This window comes from Gadus chalcogrammus, chromosome 14, assembly GCF_026213295.1.
Source record: "Gadus chalcogrammus isolate NIFS_2021 chromosome 14, NIFS_Gcha_1.0, whole genome shotgun sequence".
Classification (NCBI taxonomy): Eukaryota; Metazoa; Chordata; class Actinopteri; order Gadiformes; family Gadidae; genus Gadus; species Gadus chalcogrammus.
Window position 1 is genome coordinate 12,134,928 of NC_079425.1, and position 13,945 is coordinate 12,148,872.

At 45.0% G+C, this 13,945-nt stretch overlaps 1 protein-coding gene across 1 annotated transcript in view; it reads right to left on the reverse strand.

Annotated features, from left to right (window-relative positions):
• Positions 1–444: 444 nt before the first annotated feature.
• The window catches only part of fbn2a (fibrillin 2a), a 36,339-nt gene continuing 22,838 nt past the window's right edge, over positions 445–13,945 (reverse strand). The window contains exons 13-32 of the mRNA XM_056608279.1: positions 13,769–13,888; positions 13,387–13,512; positions 13,094–13,216; positions 11,229–11,351; positions 10,148–10,300; positions 9,453–9,506; positions 9,228–9,353; positions 8,941–9,066; positions 8,697–8,816; positions 8,332–8,469; positions 7,944–7,994; positions 7,696–7,821; positions 6,844–7,071; positions 5,951–6,076; positions 4,883–5,011; positions 3,856–3,981; positions 2,231–2,356; positions 1,983–2,105; positions 1,313–1,439; positions 445–535 (exon numbers count right to left, since the gene is read on the reverse strand). Coding sequence (XP_056464254.1) covers positions 1,333–1,439; positions 1,983–2,105; positions 2,231–2,356; positions 3,856–3,981; positions 4,883–5,011; positions 5,951–6,076; positions 6,844–7,071; positions 7,696–7,821; positions 7,944–7,994; positions 8,332–8,469; positions 8,697–8,816; positions 8,941–9,066; positions 9,228–9,353; positions 9,453–9,506; positions 10,148–10,300; positions 11,229–11,351; positions 13,094–13,216; positions 13,387–13,512; positions 13,769–13,888 — 2,351 coding nt within the window. The 3' untranslated portion in view covers positions 445–535; positions 1,313–1,332. The remainder of the gene's footprint in view (positions 536–1,312; positions 1,440–1,982; positions 2,106–2,230; positions 2,357–3,855; positions 3,982–4,882; positions 5,012–5,950; positions 6,077–6,843; positions 7,072–7,695; positions 7,822–7,943; positions 7,995–8,331; positions 8,470–8,696; positions 8,817–8,940; positions 9,067–9,227; positions 9,354–9,452; positions 9,507–10,147; positions 10,301–11,228; positions 11,352–13,093; positions 13,217–13,386; positions 13,513–13,768; positions 13,889–13,945) is intronic.

Consider the following 13,945-nt stretch of genomic DNA (forward strand, 5'->3'; position numbering starts at 1 on the left):
TATGGCTCCTGGTCTCTCTCGTAACTCTGTGAGAGCGTTTCTATCTGTGTCTACAGTATAGAAACATATAGTGTGTGTGCGTGTGTGTGTGTGTGTGTGTGTGTGTGGTGTGTGTGTGTGTGTGTGTGTGTGTGTGTGTGTGTGTGTGTGTGTGTGTGTGTGTGTGTGTGTGTGTGTGTGTGTGTGGAGGGTTATAGAGGGGGGTTGTGTGTGTGTGTGTGTGGAGGGGTATAGAGGGGGGTTGTGTGTGTGTGTGTGTGTGTGTGTGTGTGTGTGTGTGTGGTGTGTGTGTGTGTGTGTGTGTGGGTGTGTGTGTGTGTGTGTGTGTGTGTGTGTGTGTTGGTGTGTGTGGTGTGTTGGTGTGTTGGTGTGTGTGCGTGTGTGTCTGTGTGTCTGGTTGTCGGCTCACCTGTGCAGCCCGTGGTTCCTTTCCGGACAGAGTACCCCAGTTCACAGTGACAGATGAAGGATCCCTTGGTGTTCTCACAGTTCCCACTCAGACAGATGTTGGAGTTGAGATCACACTCGTCCACATCTAGACAAACAGATTGATACCAATAGAGACACATGGTTGAGCTGTTCAGATGATGAAATGTCTTCATCGTTAACACCTAGGATAAACGCATTAGTGTATCCACCCTTCCCTTACCTAAACTGTGTTGAGCCCCCGCCTATGACATAAAAGAGATCAAAGTAGGAAACATTCCAGGAGATATGTTGGTCTTTTGGGCTCGAACATTTTTTGTGTTTAGTCTGACCAAATAAGGAAACTTGTACAGCAGAGAAATGTTGTCCTCCCTTTTGTGTGTGCGCGTGTGTGTGTGTGTGTGTGTGTGTGTGTGTGTGTGTGTGTGTGGTTGTGTGTGTGTGTGTGTGTGTGTGTGTGTGTGTGTGTGTTGTGTGTGTGTGTGTGTGTGTGTGTGTGTGTGTGTGTGTGTGTTTGTTTAATACCTTTACATCATTGAAGACCTTTTTCTTTCTGAGGTATTTAAATGCCATGCATTCCTCTCTCCTAAGCCCACTACATCACATCCACTGGCACTACTCTCTCTCTCTCTCTCTCTCTCTCTCTCTCTCTCTCTCTCTCTCTCTCTCTCTCTCTCTCTCTCTCTCTCTCTCTCTCCTCTCTCTCTCTCTCTCTCGTAGTTGTTCCCATGATTCATACCTTAGATGACCTTTAATATACCCATTACATTGTTAAACTAAGTCTTGTTGAGTGGAGCTATTTGCCTCTGCAAATAGTAAGCCCTCTATGTGAGAGTGAACATTTATGCTTGCAAGGTTTCTCTGGCAAACAATAGCATTGTGTTACCAAGGCAGGTCTTCATGTCTTCAGAGGTCATGAAGCCGTCGAAGCAGAGGCACTGGTAGGTCCCTGGGGTTGTTGGTGCACTGTCCCCCCTCGCACACCTCGGGGCTCTCCTCACATTCGTCAATGTCTGCAGGGGGAGACACCAGCACGGTTGGTCATTGAAAACAGGTTTATGGTAAGATAGAATAGATTAGGATAGAACGCATGGGAATTCAGAGTATGTTGGGTGTAACAAGCTAGATAGAATGGAACTGAGTCACTTCAGGTGTGTACTTTTTAATGTAGCAAATAGAGTATCACACTGAGGTCATGGTGTGACATGACAGCCTTCCTGGATCAAATATATTTTCCAACACGTGTGCCAAAGGAGGGCTGAAGAGGCTGACTGTCTATTTGTGTGACTATCCCAAAGCCTCACAAAATGGCCGTCATTCAGATATTTATGAAGTGACATCAGAGTAGTGAGTCAGAGTCGCGTGGAGCTTGGCTCTGTCAATAAGCAACACATGGTACCTTGTGCGGACTAAGTGGGAGACAGATTGGAGGATAGAGAGACAGGCAGACGGATGGACGGACGGACATAGAAACAGAGTCAGTGAACCATATGGAACGAGACAGAAGAAAAGAGACAGACAAACGGAGGGACAGACCGACAGACAGAGAGGCAGACCTATGCAGCTCCTCAGGTCAGGCATCAGGGCGTAGCCACTCTGACAGCTGCACTCGTAGCTTCCCTCTGAGTTGGTGCAGAACATCTCACAGCCGCCGTTCTCAATGGTGCATTCATCGATGTCTTGGGACAGAGAGTGACACATGTTCAATCCCATGTGTTAGCCCGTCCCCATCAACAGGACAGGGCCATGGTAACGGCACTGCATCATCCACAAACACAGCACAAACACAAGAGCAGTGACCCACCGACGCATTCCAGTCTGCTCTCAGTGGATTTGTATCCAGTGTCGCAGAAGCACTGGTAGCGGCCCACCATGTTGATGCACTGGCCGTGTCTGCACAGCCTGTCGCTCAGCTCACACTCGTTGATGTCTGGAAGGGCGTCAAGCAGGGCCATGGTCACATACAAATGTATAGAACACGCAAACACACACACAATGAATTTGACATTGAGCCCATTCATTCATAAAACAACTTTAGTGCCAATTTAGTTTGGGACTTAGAGAGATACACACACACTTCAATTGATTCCATGATCCTTGATATCTTTTTTTTCATTTTGTATTTGGTGCTGCATGATCTCATTTTCAAAAAATACATCCAGTATACGTAGCCAGGGTGCAGGGTAAAGATATTGAATATGATTTGCTTTTGGGGCAATGCAGTAGCCCCCGTTACTTTCTTTGACCATTTACACATTTTTTTCCCTTATTATTCCATGTGTCTGTACTGTATGCTTTGCTGTACAGACTGTGTATTGTCAGCAAATAGTATTTTGGTGACATCATTGGCTGTGTGTATATCCTTGATGGCTGCGCCCTAAAGGCCAAAGAGTTCATTTTTTAAAAATAATTACTACAATGTTGACTCGGTACGCTTTTGGTCATTGTACAGTAGTAAAGAGTGGAAACACATATGTAAATTGACTTCCCATCATATTTTGTTCCACTTTGAAGCTTCCCTGAGCCTAATTCTTTGTATATAAGGACTGTGAGTTAAGATTACAAAATACAATCCACCCCAACGTGATTTGTCGTCTATCCCCATTCAAATAGCCCTGTATCAGATGAGAGTGAGAATAGGAGTTTAAATTATCCTGGACAGAGGACCAGTAAAAGGGGATTTCCTCTCAATATTTATCAATAGATTACATTCATAAACACTTCAACGCAACACTATCTCAACAGTTTCCTTTAAAAGATTACAGGATAATAGCAAATGATTACCTCAGTATCTATGAATTGGAGAAGGATTGTATTTGATTATATATTTGCTCTAACAGGGTTAGCTTGTAATAAAGAATATACACAAGCTGCAAAAAGTGGTTAATGTGAATGAGGTAATATATGTGTAAACCATTACACACTAAGTTAGGTCATTGAAATGAAATATACAAGCAGAATGAATAACTGGCTCATCATTGTTTCAGGGTCTTAATGAGCTCACACACACACAAACACACTCATACACGCACGCACACAAGCACGCAGGCGATCATTCACACACACTCACACACACAAGCACGCAGGCAATCATTCACACACACAGACACACACACACACACACACACGCACACACACACACACACACACACACGCACACACGCACACACGCACCTACACACACATACAAACACACACAAAAACATACACACACACACACACACACACACACAATCAGCTCATCAATAAAATTGTTTACACATAGGGCATTCAAATACCCATGATCTGGCTTCACCCCACCCTTTCGAAACAACCAAAGAACCTGAGTCAGGCCACACTAAACCCAGAGAACAGTAGGACCTATTAGCTCACAGCCTTGTAGTTTATCGGATTGATCAGTAGAGAGAAGGACCGGGGACAGTCACTTACCTAGACAGGCGGTGCCGTCAGTGGACACCTGGTGACCGTCCGGACACTCGCACTCGAAGCTGCCCTCCAGGTTCACGCACAGACCCCCGCGACACAGCAGGGGGTTGGTCTCACACTCGTCAATGTCTGGGAGGACAGGTTAACACTTACTAACTGGCAAAAGATCATGTCCTTATTTTGAGTGTGCCCACCCGGTGACTGAAATGTTAACATAAGTTATCAGATGTAGACACAAATTATTCTAATGATGGGGACAACATTTTTTATTAGAACTTATAATGACACATATCGGCCTTTGTTGTAGCTTTGGGTATCGCCCTTGTATGCAACAAGGTTCATGCAACTAACCCCAGCTATCTTCAAGACATAGAGCGGGTCAGAGACTGGAAGGCAGTTTTCTGTGGTGGGAAGGACTCTCAAACATCCTAATGGTTCTTAACATAATAAACACAACTCTGTCCCTCCTTAATTCCCTCTACTCCCCTATCTCTGTGTGTGGTTGTGAGTGCATATCTTTCTTCCTCTAGCTGTGTATCCGTCTCTCTTCCGTTTCTCTCTCTGTCCCTTTCATCCCTCTGTTTTTGTCATATGCTCAATTTATCTTCCCAAATACATCTATCCCATGTAAATTCCTTTGTCAGTCTCTATGTCTCTCTATATTTCTCCATCTGTCTCTCATCTCCTTCCCCTCTTTCTCTCTCGCTCTCCCCTCTGATTACATCAGGCATAATGTAGAGCATGACTAGCATCCACACCCAGGGACCCTGTAGGCCCAGAAGGGAAGAGGAAGTGACTGTGATATGGGGCTAGTGCGGTTCTAAAAGAATAGCGTGTTCTACAGAACCCTCCACCATTTAGAGTCCTTCACAGCGATGGGCCTTGAAAAGAAACAGTTGCTGTAAAGGACTTCTGTAGACTACATAGGAATTCCTGTGAGTGTATGAGTGTATGAATGAGTGATTGAGAGAGAGAGTGTTACGGCGTGCGTGTGTGCACATTTGTTTGTGTCTGTGGTTTGGCCTCTTACCCATGCAGTTCTTCATCATCATGAAGCCACTCTCATATCCCTGGAAGCACTCGCACTCAAAGTCTCCCGGTGTGTTCACACACGTGCCCTGGCCACACAGGTCAGGCGAGATGCGACACTCGTTGATGTCTGCAAGGGAACACGAGAGCAAAGGAAATGTGTGTTAACCCTATTTTACTTAAGTGGTTCTACGATAGTGTACCCTAGCAATTTTAAACCAAATCCAAAATAATGCTGTTGAATGAAAACTTATCCTTTTCCATGTATATGGATCCTTAAAGGGGCTTTTTTGCCATAAAGAGAGACAGCAGAAAAGCGCAATATTTTGAAATGAAACAACTTAGACGCAAATGACATGGTACCTAAAGCCCCTTAAAATATGTTGAGTAAATTAGTAATTTGGATATCTTCACTTGACAAAAATAAGATATTGTTTGTTCCACTATTGACTGATAGGAAAATCAACCAAAGTGTATCTTTACACCTCTCTACTCTTAGCGGGCGGCTTCACCAGACAGAATGAAAAGGATCTGGTTAGTTCTGTACCAAAGATAATATCTAGTGCAATGCTTGACCACACCTTTTAAGTAATGGGGAACAATATCCGTCTCTCTCTGTATTAGAGAAGCTAATTATACACAGATTTAAAGAGCCAAACTCTCTTTCAAAGTTCTCTCAATAGTCAATGCCTCTGAGAAAACTCAACAGTTTGACTTGTTTTCCCCCTTTCACTAGTTTTCTGGTGACATTGAATGACATGGAAGGCTTTTTGCGCTGCACATGTTGGGAGAGTTGAGACCTAACAATGTGAACGATGTGCATGCACTACAACCATCGACCGTACTGATCAGAACTAATGAGTGTGGTCACGCTCTAAATAACTGTACACAATCCCAGATACCAATGGAAAACTCAAAACGAGCAGTTGGTGTTGGAATACACCAATGGAATTGTTTGTATTGCTGTCTTTTTTTGTGATGAAATGAAGAAACTCTGGTCTATCTAATCCAGAATGGGCCGTCAAAGGTCCGCATGAGAAGCCAGCAGGTTGGGTCCTCCGCCACTGACCAGTGCAATTCTTCTCGTCGTGGTCCAGAGAGTAGCCGCTGTCACAACGACAGCGGAAGCTGCCGATGGTGTTCCGGCACCGTCCGTTGCTGCACAGGCTGTTGATCATCCTGCACTCGTTTATATCTGAGACGCAGACAGAGAGACACACAGACAGGCAGAGTCACACAGGCAGACCGGCAGAGAGAAAGAAAGACAGACAGGTATAGAGACAGACAGACAGACAGACAGACAGACAGACAGACAGACAGGCAGACAGGCAGACAGACAGACAGACAGACAGACAGACAGACAGACAGGCAGACAGACAGACAGACAGACAGACAGACAGACAGACAGACAGACAGACAGACAGACAGACAGACAGGCAGAGTCACACAGGCAGACCAGCATAGAGAAAGAAAGACAGACAGTCAGGCAGACAGACAGGTATAGAGACGGACAGACAGACAGACAGACAGACAGACAGACAGACAGACAGACAGACAGACAGACAGACAGACAGACAGACAGACAGACAGACAGAAAGACAGACAGGCAGGCAGAGAGACAGACAGGAAGAAAAAGGCAGACAGAGAGACAGTGAGATATACAGAAAGTGAGACAGACAGGCAGGTAGACAGACAGGTAGAGACAGACAGTAAGACGGGCCGACAAACCACAACAGGTCTTATTAATCATGAACAATGCTTTTTTGAATACTTAGAGATTTTTCACAGTACAGTATTTGTAGTCCTATCATTTGTGTGTTTGTGTGTGTGTGTGTGTGTGTGTGTGTGTGTGTGGTGTGTGTGTGTGTGTGTGTGTGTGTGTGTGTGTGTGTGTGTGTGTGTGTGTGTGTGTGTGTGTGTGTGTGTGTGTGTGTGTGTGTGTTTGGGTGATTGATACCGTACCTTTGAGGAAGGGCCTGCCGTTGATGAAGTCCCCCCTGTGGGAGAAGCCTGGGCCCCGGGGACACAGCTGGTTGTAGTCCTGGGTACCTTTCTCTGGACACTCGTCACATTCTGGGCCCCAGGCTACGCCCACAGAGCAGCAGCACGCGTCGACGCGATGCTTGCCCCCAATAGGGGCCGCACAGCGCTCGTCCTCGTGGGTCAGGTAGCAGTGCTCTGTGCGCAGGTCTGGGGGCCACAGAGACGTTCATGCATTGCATGTTAAAAGAGCTTTCAATGCCGGAGTACCAGATTTAGTAAAAAAAACTGAAAGGCCCTATCAAACAGAGGCCGGGTGACATTTTTCTAACGTCTTTCGTGACACGTATGTGTAAAACTGGAGGCTGGGGTTGCACAAAGGTTTTCAAATTGTGTGAGGGTATGTCACGGGGACCAGGGAAATAGATAAAGATTATAGATATTTGTTTCCATGAAAAACCGAGTCTAGCTCACAATCACCATGCTATGAGTTTCAGTTGACAATACATTGAATGAATGGGACTGATTATTCATATTTGTGTTTACTTTACAGAAGTAATCACAAAAGAAAATTGGGCGCACTTATTTGGAAAATACCTACATTTATTATTTAAATTTTCATAATGATTTGTTTGTGTGTGCTTGTATTGAAGTTATTCATTCATAGGTTACCCAATTGGGACTTTCAGAGCGCTAATTTCTGGGCACTTCAGTTGTTTGGTAAATGCTCCTGTAAAGTGTAGCTATGGTTATAGTATTTCAACAGCAGAGCACAGATGTATTGGGTGAGTTTTGTGAGTGTTAATGTAATACGAGTTAGAATAAGGTACCAACCAATACATGTCCTGCCACTGGCGTCCACGGTCATGCCAGCGGGGCACTGGCAGATGAAGGAGCCCTGATTGTTGACGCATTTCCCATTGACGCACACCCCAGGAAACACCTCACACTCATTCACGTCTGGTGAGAGGGGCAACAACACACATTTTTAACCCTTTGGATGTTGTTCTCACTTTTGCATATTTGCTAAATGTTCATTAGCATAGCATAAACAAAGAGTTGAGGCTCAATTAATATAGTACCTTCACAGAGATTTCCTTTGACTCTGGCGTAGCCCTTACTGCAGAACGGATCTGGGGAAACGAAAGAGTCAGTGAGAATGACCGGACAGAAATACTCTAAATGAGACCAACAGCTGCTGTTGCTCCATTGTCATCCCTGTTTATTTTTGTATAACAAAAATGTGTTTAATATTGCATTGTTTGGATCTACGATCAGACACAACAACTATGGCCCAGAAGATCCCACTTCGTGTTTCTCTGCAAAGATTGAATGCAATGTAGGGAATACTGAAGGATTTCTCTTCCTATACTCTCAAAACTCTAATATCTGGTGCCCTAGGACATAGGACCATAAGGCATGGAGACCCGCCCCTCAGCTGATGGCGCTGCCAAGGCGTGCTGGGCCTACCTGCTTCACAGCGCCCACAGGGGCTTCCCCAGGCCTCCCCCAGGGTGGAGCAGCAGTGGGACTTGAGCGTAGCCCCGTTGATGTTGACCTCACACCTCTCGTTGATCATCTTCAGCCAGCATGTGCCTTTAGTGGTCTCTAGTTACATTCCACATAAACAGTTGGTGAACTCATGAATACTTAATATGTTCTTTTTTTTTTCTCAGTGTTGCAGCGTTGACTATGACGGGTGACAAAACATGAGATTTGTATTATATTTGAATTGCGTGTAACAATACTCTGTCTTTTGCACACTCGATGTCACAATGAATGTGTTGGTAGCATGTGTACCTCCTGCAGATGGCATAACTTCAAGTTCCTCTTACCTATACACTGTAACCCAGTGGTGTCCAGTGTGCTGCCTGACGTACACAGACACACAAAGGACCCCGGGCTGTTCAGACAATCCCCGTTCACACATGGGCTGGACAAACACTCGTTGACGTCTGAAAGAGAAAAAAATGGGGGGTCAAGTCTCACCTCGCGTGCTTCTTTCCCCTCCCACAGAGATGTTAGATGAAGGAATATCGAGTTGTGAACACAGACGAAAGAAGCGAGCATCGATCTCACCATCGCAGACATCCGTCTGGGTATCGAAGCGGTATCCTGGCGGGCAGTGGCAGCTGAAGCTCCCTGGTGTGTTCCTACACAGGCCGTTGTCACACAGCAGTCTGTTTACCAGACACTCGTCAATGTCTGGAAAGCCACCGCACAATCACAAATTACACCTCACGCTTCCATGATACTTTAAGCTGATAACCATTTTATAACTAAAAGTCTTTATAACTAAAAGGCCGTTGTTTAAGGCCAGAGGTGTCAGTGGTTATAGTTCAGGTGCTGCTGTTCGTGTTACCCACCTACACAGCTCTTCCCAGTGATGTCCACCTCAAAGCCTGCGTTGCAGTTACACTTGTATGTTCTCAGCATGTTCTCACACACACCGTTATGACAGATGTCAGGGTCCAGGGCACACTCGTTAATATCTGGGGAGGTCAGGCGTTACGCTGATTGGTCTGCTTTATTTTTACACAACAGAAAACATTGGAACAATCAAAAAAGGACCAAACCCTAAAGCCATTTACCTCTGCCATCACTGGTTGTGCCAAGGTCATTTGGGCACAGGCCCTGGAATTCCGCTGTAAGACACAAAACATGTGATCCAGTATACAGTATAATCTTTATAAACATATGTAAACATATATACTGAACATCCTAAAAAATACAAATCTCTTTACTTCGTAAGGAGATCTCAAAGCAGGAAATGCAATAGCATATCATTATCCATTTCCAGGCCTTCTTATTTAGCTGCAATGTATATAAAACAGCCGCTTTAATGTGGAACGGCTCCGGAATCTTTTGATATGAAGACTTTAATTGTCCTGAACTAATGAGTAGTGACTTGCTGTGTGGGTGTGGGTGTATTCGTGTGTGTGTCCACATGGTTTTAGGGGTTAGTGGGTGTAACTGTGGGTGTAACCGTGTATGTTTGTGTGCGTAAGTGTATGCGTGTGTGTGTTTGTCTGTGTATTTGTGTGTGTGTGTGTGTCTGTGAGTGTGTTTCTGTGCAGTGTTTGTGTGTGTGTGTGTGTGTGTGTGTGTGTGTGTGTGGCATATACTCTTGTGTGTCAGTGAGATTGTTGTCATGTAGGCATGTGTTTGTGTGTGTTTGTGTTTTTGCGTGTCTGTGTCTCTCTCTGTGTGTGTGTGTGAGTGTGTGTGTGAGCAGGGTGGGGTTACACTCTGAATGCGTGACCATCAGGGTTTTTAATATCCTTACCAGAGTTTTTGGCCGGGCATGGCTGGCAGGGCTCTCCGAAGGCATACTCCGTACTGGCACAGCAACACTCAGACTTGGTTACTGCTCCGAATAAAGGCTTCACACACTGTCCTCGCTTGTACCCACCGTAACATGAACTGCGCATGTGTGTGTCTGGGAGGGCGAGAAAGACATTACGGATTGAGAACGGAGTAGTGGTGAAAAGGAACATCGGCTCAAATCATATCTGGAACGAAGAATGGGAAATGGGAAGAGACGAAGAGAGTGTGTGCATGTACGTGTGATTAATAATGAGAGGCAAGGCCAAAGCTGAGTCTGTGTGGCAATGATAAACAGACAAACAACGGAATAAAAAACAAACAGTTGTCGATCTCAATCTTATCCAGCCTTGGATTTCATGCATTCTCTTGCGCTGATCTCATCATGAGCTCAACTTACCAAGGCATAAGTCCTACTGGAAGCCTAACAACATTTCAACACTTTGGCACAACAACCCAATTAAATGTCATCGAGGGAATGCAGGAATGTAGAAAATGGGGACAAAAACAAATGAGAGGTGGAAAAGTAAGGTGTCCTTGATTAAAGAAGATGATAATCACCAAGGGTGTTGTCACTGTTGTGATGGTGTTGTTACTGTGGTGTTGATGGTGTTGTGGTAATAATCCTGTTACTTTGGTGATGGTGTTGTTACTGCGGTCATAGTGTTGGTGATGTTAACGCGGTGATACAGTGGTCACCATAGAGAGATTATTTTCTATAGTATATACTAAAATATAGAAGAGAATATATCTTGATTTATATAGTTAACAGAAACCCAATGAATCAGCCAATGGATTTTTGACACGATTTTAAACCTTGAAAAGAATCATCAATGTGCCACATAAATATATCATCTGATTCGACGAAGGGTCTGTCCTGACAAAACACATTGCCTACGCAAAAAATCGTAATCAACATTTTTGTCATCCATGGTGCCATGCGGATACATTTGCTCTCCCCTCATTGGAAAGAAGTGAAGAAAGGCGCAGGTGCTCAGAAACAGACCCAATGTGGACATGGGCCGTAAGGGGGGGTTACTTACCAACACAGACCCGGCCGTCGAGTCCCACGGCCAGGCCAGGCATACAGTCACAGCGGAAAGAGCCCTCTGTGTTCACACAGCGGCCATTCATGCACATACCAGGAGTCTCACACTCATCAATGTCTGGAGCCGTGAGAAAGAGGGGGAGAAGAGACAGGGGTTAGTGGTGAACCTGTGACCACTTGGTCACTGTTCAAGAGTGACTCAAAGGTTGTACCGCGCTGTCACTGCGGTAACAGTGCGATCACCTCATCCAAAAAGTAAATTACCGGCATGGAGATCTACAGATATGATGTGAGGAAGATATGAGTTCTGAAATCGTACTTACAACCATGGAAAAGATGCTACTAAGCACAGTTACCACTTAAACAGGCAGGCATTTTTGATAGTGCATACCAATTGAATGTCTGCCTAACAATGTCTGAGGAGAATTGAAAACCAATAACCATCCCCAGCTAGATCGAGGTATTTCGATGTGAGGTTTTCATTGTTTGTGCACTTGCTTGATATTCACATTGGGATGAGTTTAGTGTCTCACAACCACGGTGCATTTCTATCACAGGGCCAGTGGTGGAGTGGCGGAGTATGTCTCCAATAAAGAAAGTGATGTTTGCACCACAAACACCACCGCCGACCCCAATCAGCGTGTCTGCAAATACAGAACAATTGAATGTTGTACAGATGTGAAATCGGACCTGTGTTTTTTTTTTTTCAAATGAGGTGGTTCATTCGTTTTGCTGTTTGGAAGCACGGGCCAACTCTGCAGCAAAGAGTCAGATGGATGACCTCAGTCAAGAAAACAACCTCCCTATGGCTCTATCGGCCTTGTGCTACCATTATCTAAGTGAGGATACTACACGATGACATGATGCTTGTGATGTCTGGGTGTGTCGGGATATGGGGGAGGTTTTCCTTGGAGTAGGGGTACTGGAGCTCCACTAGACTACCGTCTTAGTCATGACTGCATATATCAGCACCCTCCACCCACACAGCTTATTTATTCAACACTTACTTGGACCAGTTCAGTATTTCTCAGCACATCTACCCTCCAAAGCAACATGGTACCAAATGCTCTGTTAATGGTTAGCGTTCTTTTATGTTCAACTATTATACACGAAGGCATTCGTTGTTATTTAATGTTTTTTTCTTTTATCAAGGGTCTTAGGGCGTCTTGTTCACTTTCACAGCAACAGTTGATTCCTATGCAGTTTTATTTTTTTACTAGGCATTGTCATAGGATCAGGCTGAACGTCTCCTCTTGAGTCGTTAGCTGGAGTGCTTCTGTAGTGTCATGGTTCGGGCAGAAACCAACCATATTATTCCCTCTCTGTTCAGCAAGTTCAGAGCAGGGTTGCTGTGAGCGCTTCTCAGAAGTGCTGAGCTCCAGCTCTCTGCTACCTACAGCTGGCCCGGTCTGTGTGTGTAGGGATTTTTCCAGGGCTTTTAGGGGGATTTTCACTGGCTGTTCTGAGAAGCACATCATAGAGAGACTGGGAAACCCAAAGAACAATCAAAGTAGACACTTTCCAGACTAACCCAACAAAACATGGAGCTTCAAACTCACATGCCAGGAATACATCTGATGAATGCTAAAGTATGAATGCTAAATGTATTTTCTTCACCAAGGAGGCAATGCTTTCAGACATATTTTCATATCTGTCTATGAGTCCAACAGAGTCAAAGCCAGTAATTCAATTTTCCCTTGCTTATCTGTACAATTTTGACCTTCGGACGAATGGTGCGAGGGAATTCCATTACCCCCACTATGAATCTATCCAAGGTGTAGCGTGAAACAAACTGATCTGTTTTCCAGTGAATGATCTCAAAGGCCATTGGATGCCTGTTGAACACTGTAGGATACGCACCTACACACATGCGTCCGCTTGCCATCAGCAGGAAGCCAGGTTTACAGATGCATTTGAAGCTGCCGTCCTCGTTGATACACAGCCCGTTCAGACACATGTTTCTGATCAGGCACTCATCCTGGTCTGAAAATCAACAAAAACGGTGTTTATACAACTTACACACACACAGAAGAATTGTTGTGCGGCAGTTTGGAGGAAAAGCCAACGCATTAACGTGTGTCTAGCAGCCTGATCCATTGCCACAACATAGTATGTGCATAGGTTATTTTGTTTTACGTAGGCTGGGGACACACCTTCACAGTTTTTTCCATCTGAGGTGATCACAAATCCGGCATTGCAGACACAGTGGAAGCTGCCCTCCGTGTTTAGACAGCGTCCATTGTTGCAGATACGCCCGTTGGCCACACACTCGTCAATATCTTAAGAAATATAGCAAAAAGGTGTTAAGCAAGGCTAGGTGTGTGTCAGTTTAAAAGTAGGTCTCTGTTTGTGTACGACATTGTGTATGTTTTTGTGTGTGCCTGTGTGTCTGTGTGTGCGTATGTGTTTGTGTGTGCTTGTGTATGCTCCTGCATTTGTGTCTGTGGGTGTGTGTGTGTGTTTGTTTGCATGCGTATGGACTGGGTGTGTGTCTGTGTATGTGTATGTGTGTGTGGTTGTATGTGTGTTTTTCACCTCTACACTCTGTCTTGGTGGCAGTGGTCTGGAAGCCAGGGGGACACTGACAGATGTAGGACCCGGGTGTGTTGACACATTCTCCGTGCGCACACGGGTTTCTGTCACATTCATTGTCGTCTAGAGAACAACATCAGCATTCGGTGAGCGTCTGATTCTCAACAGGGCTGTTCATGG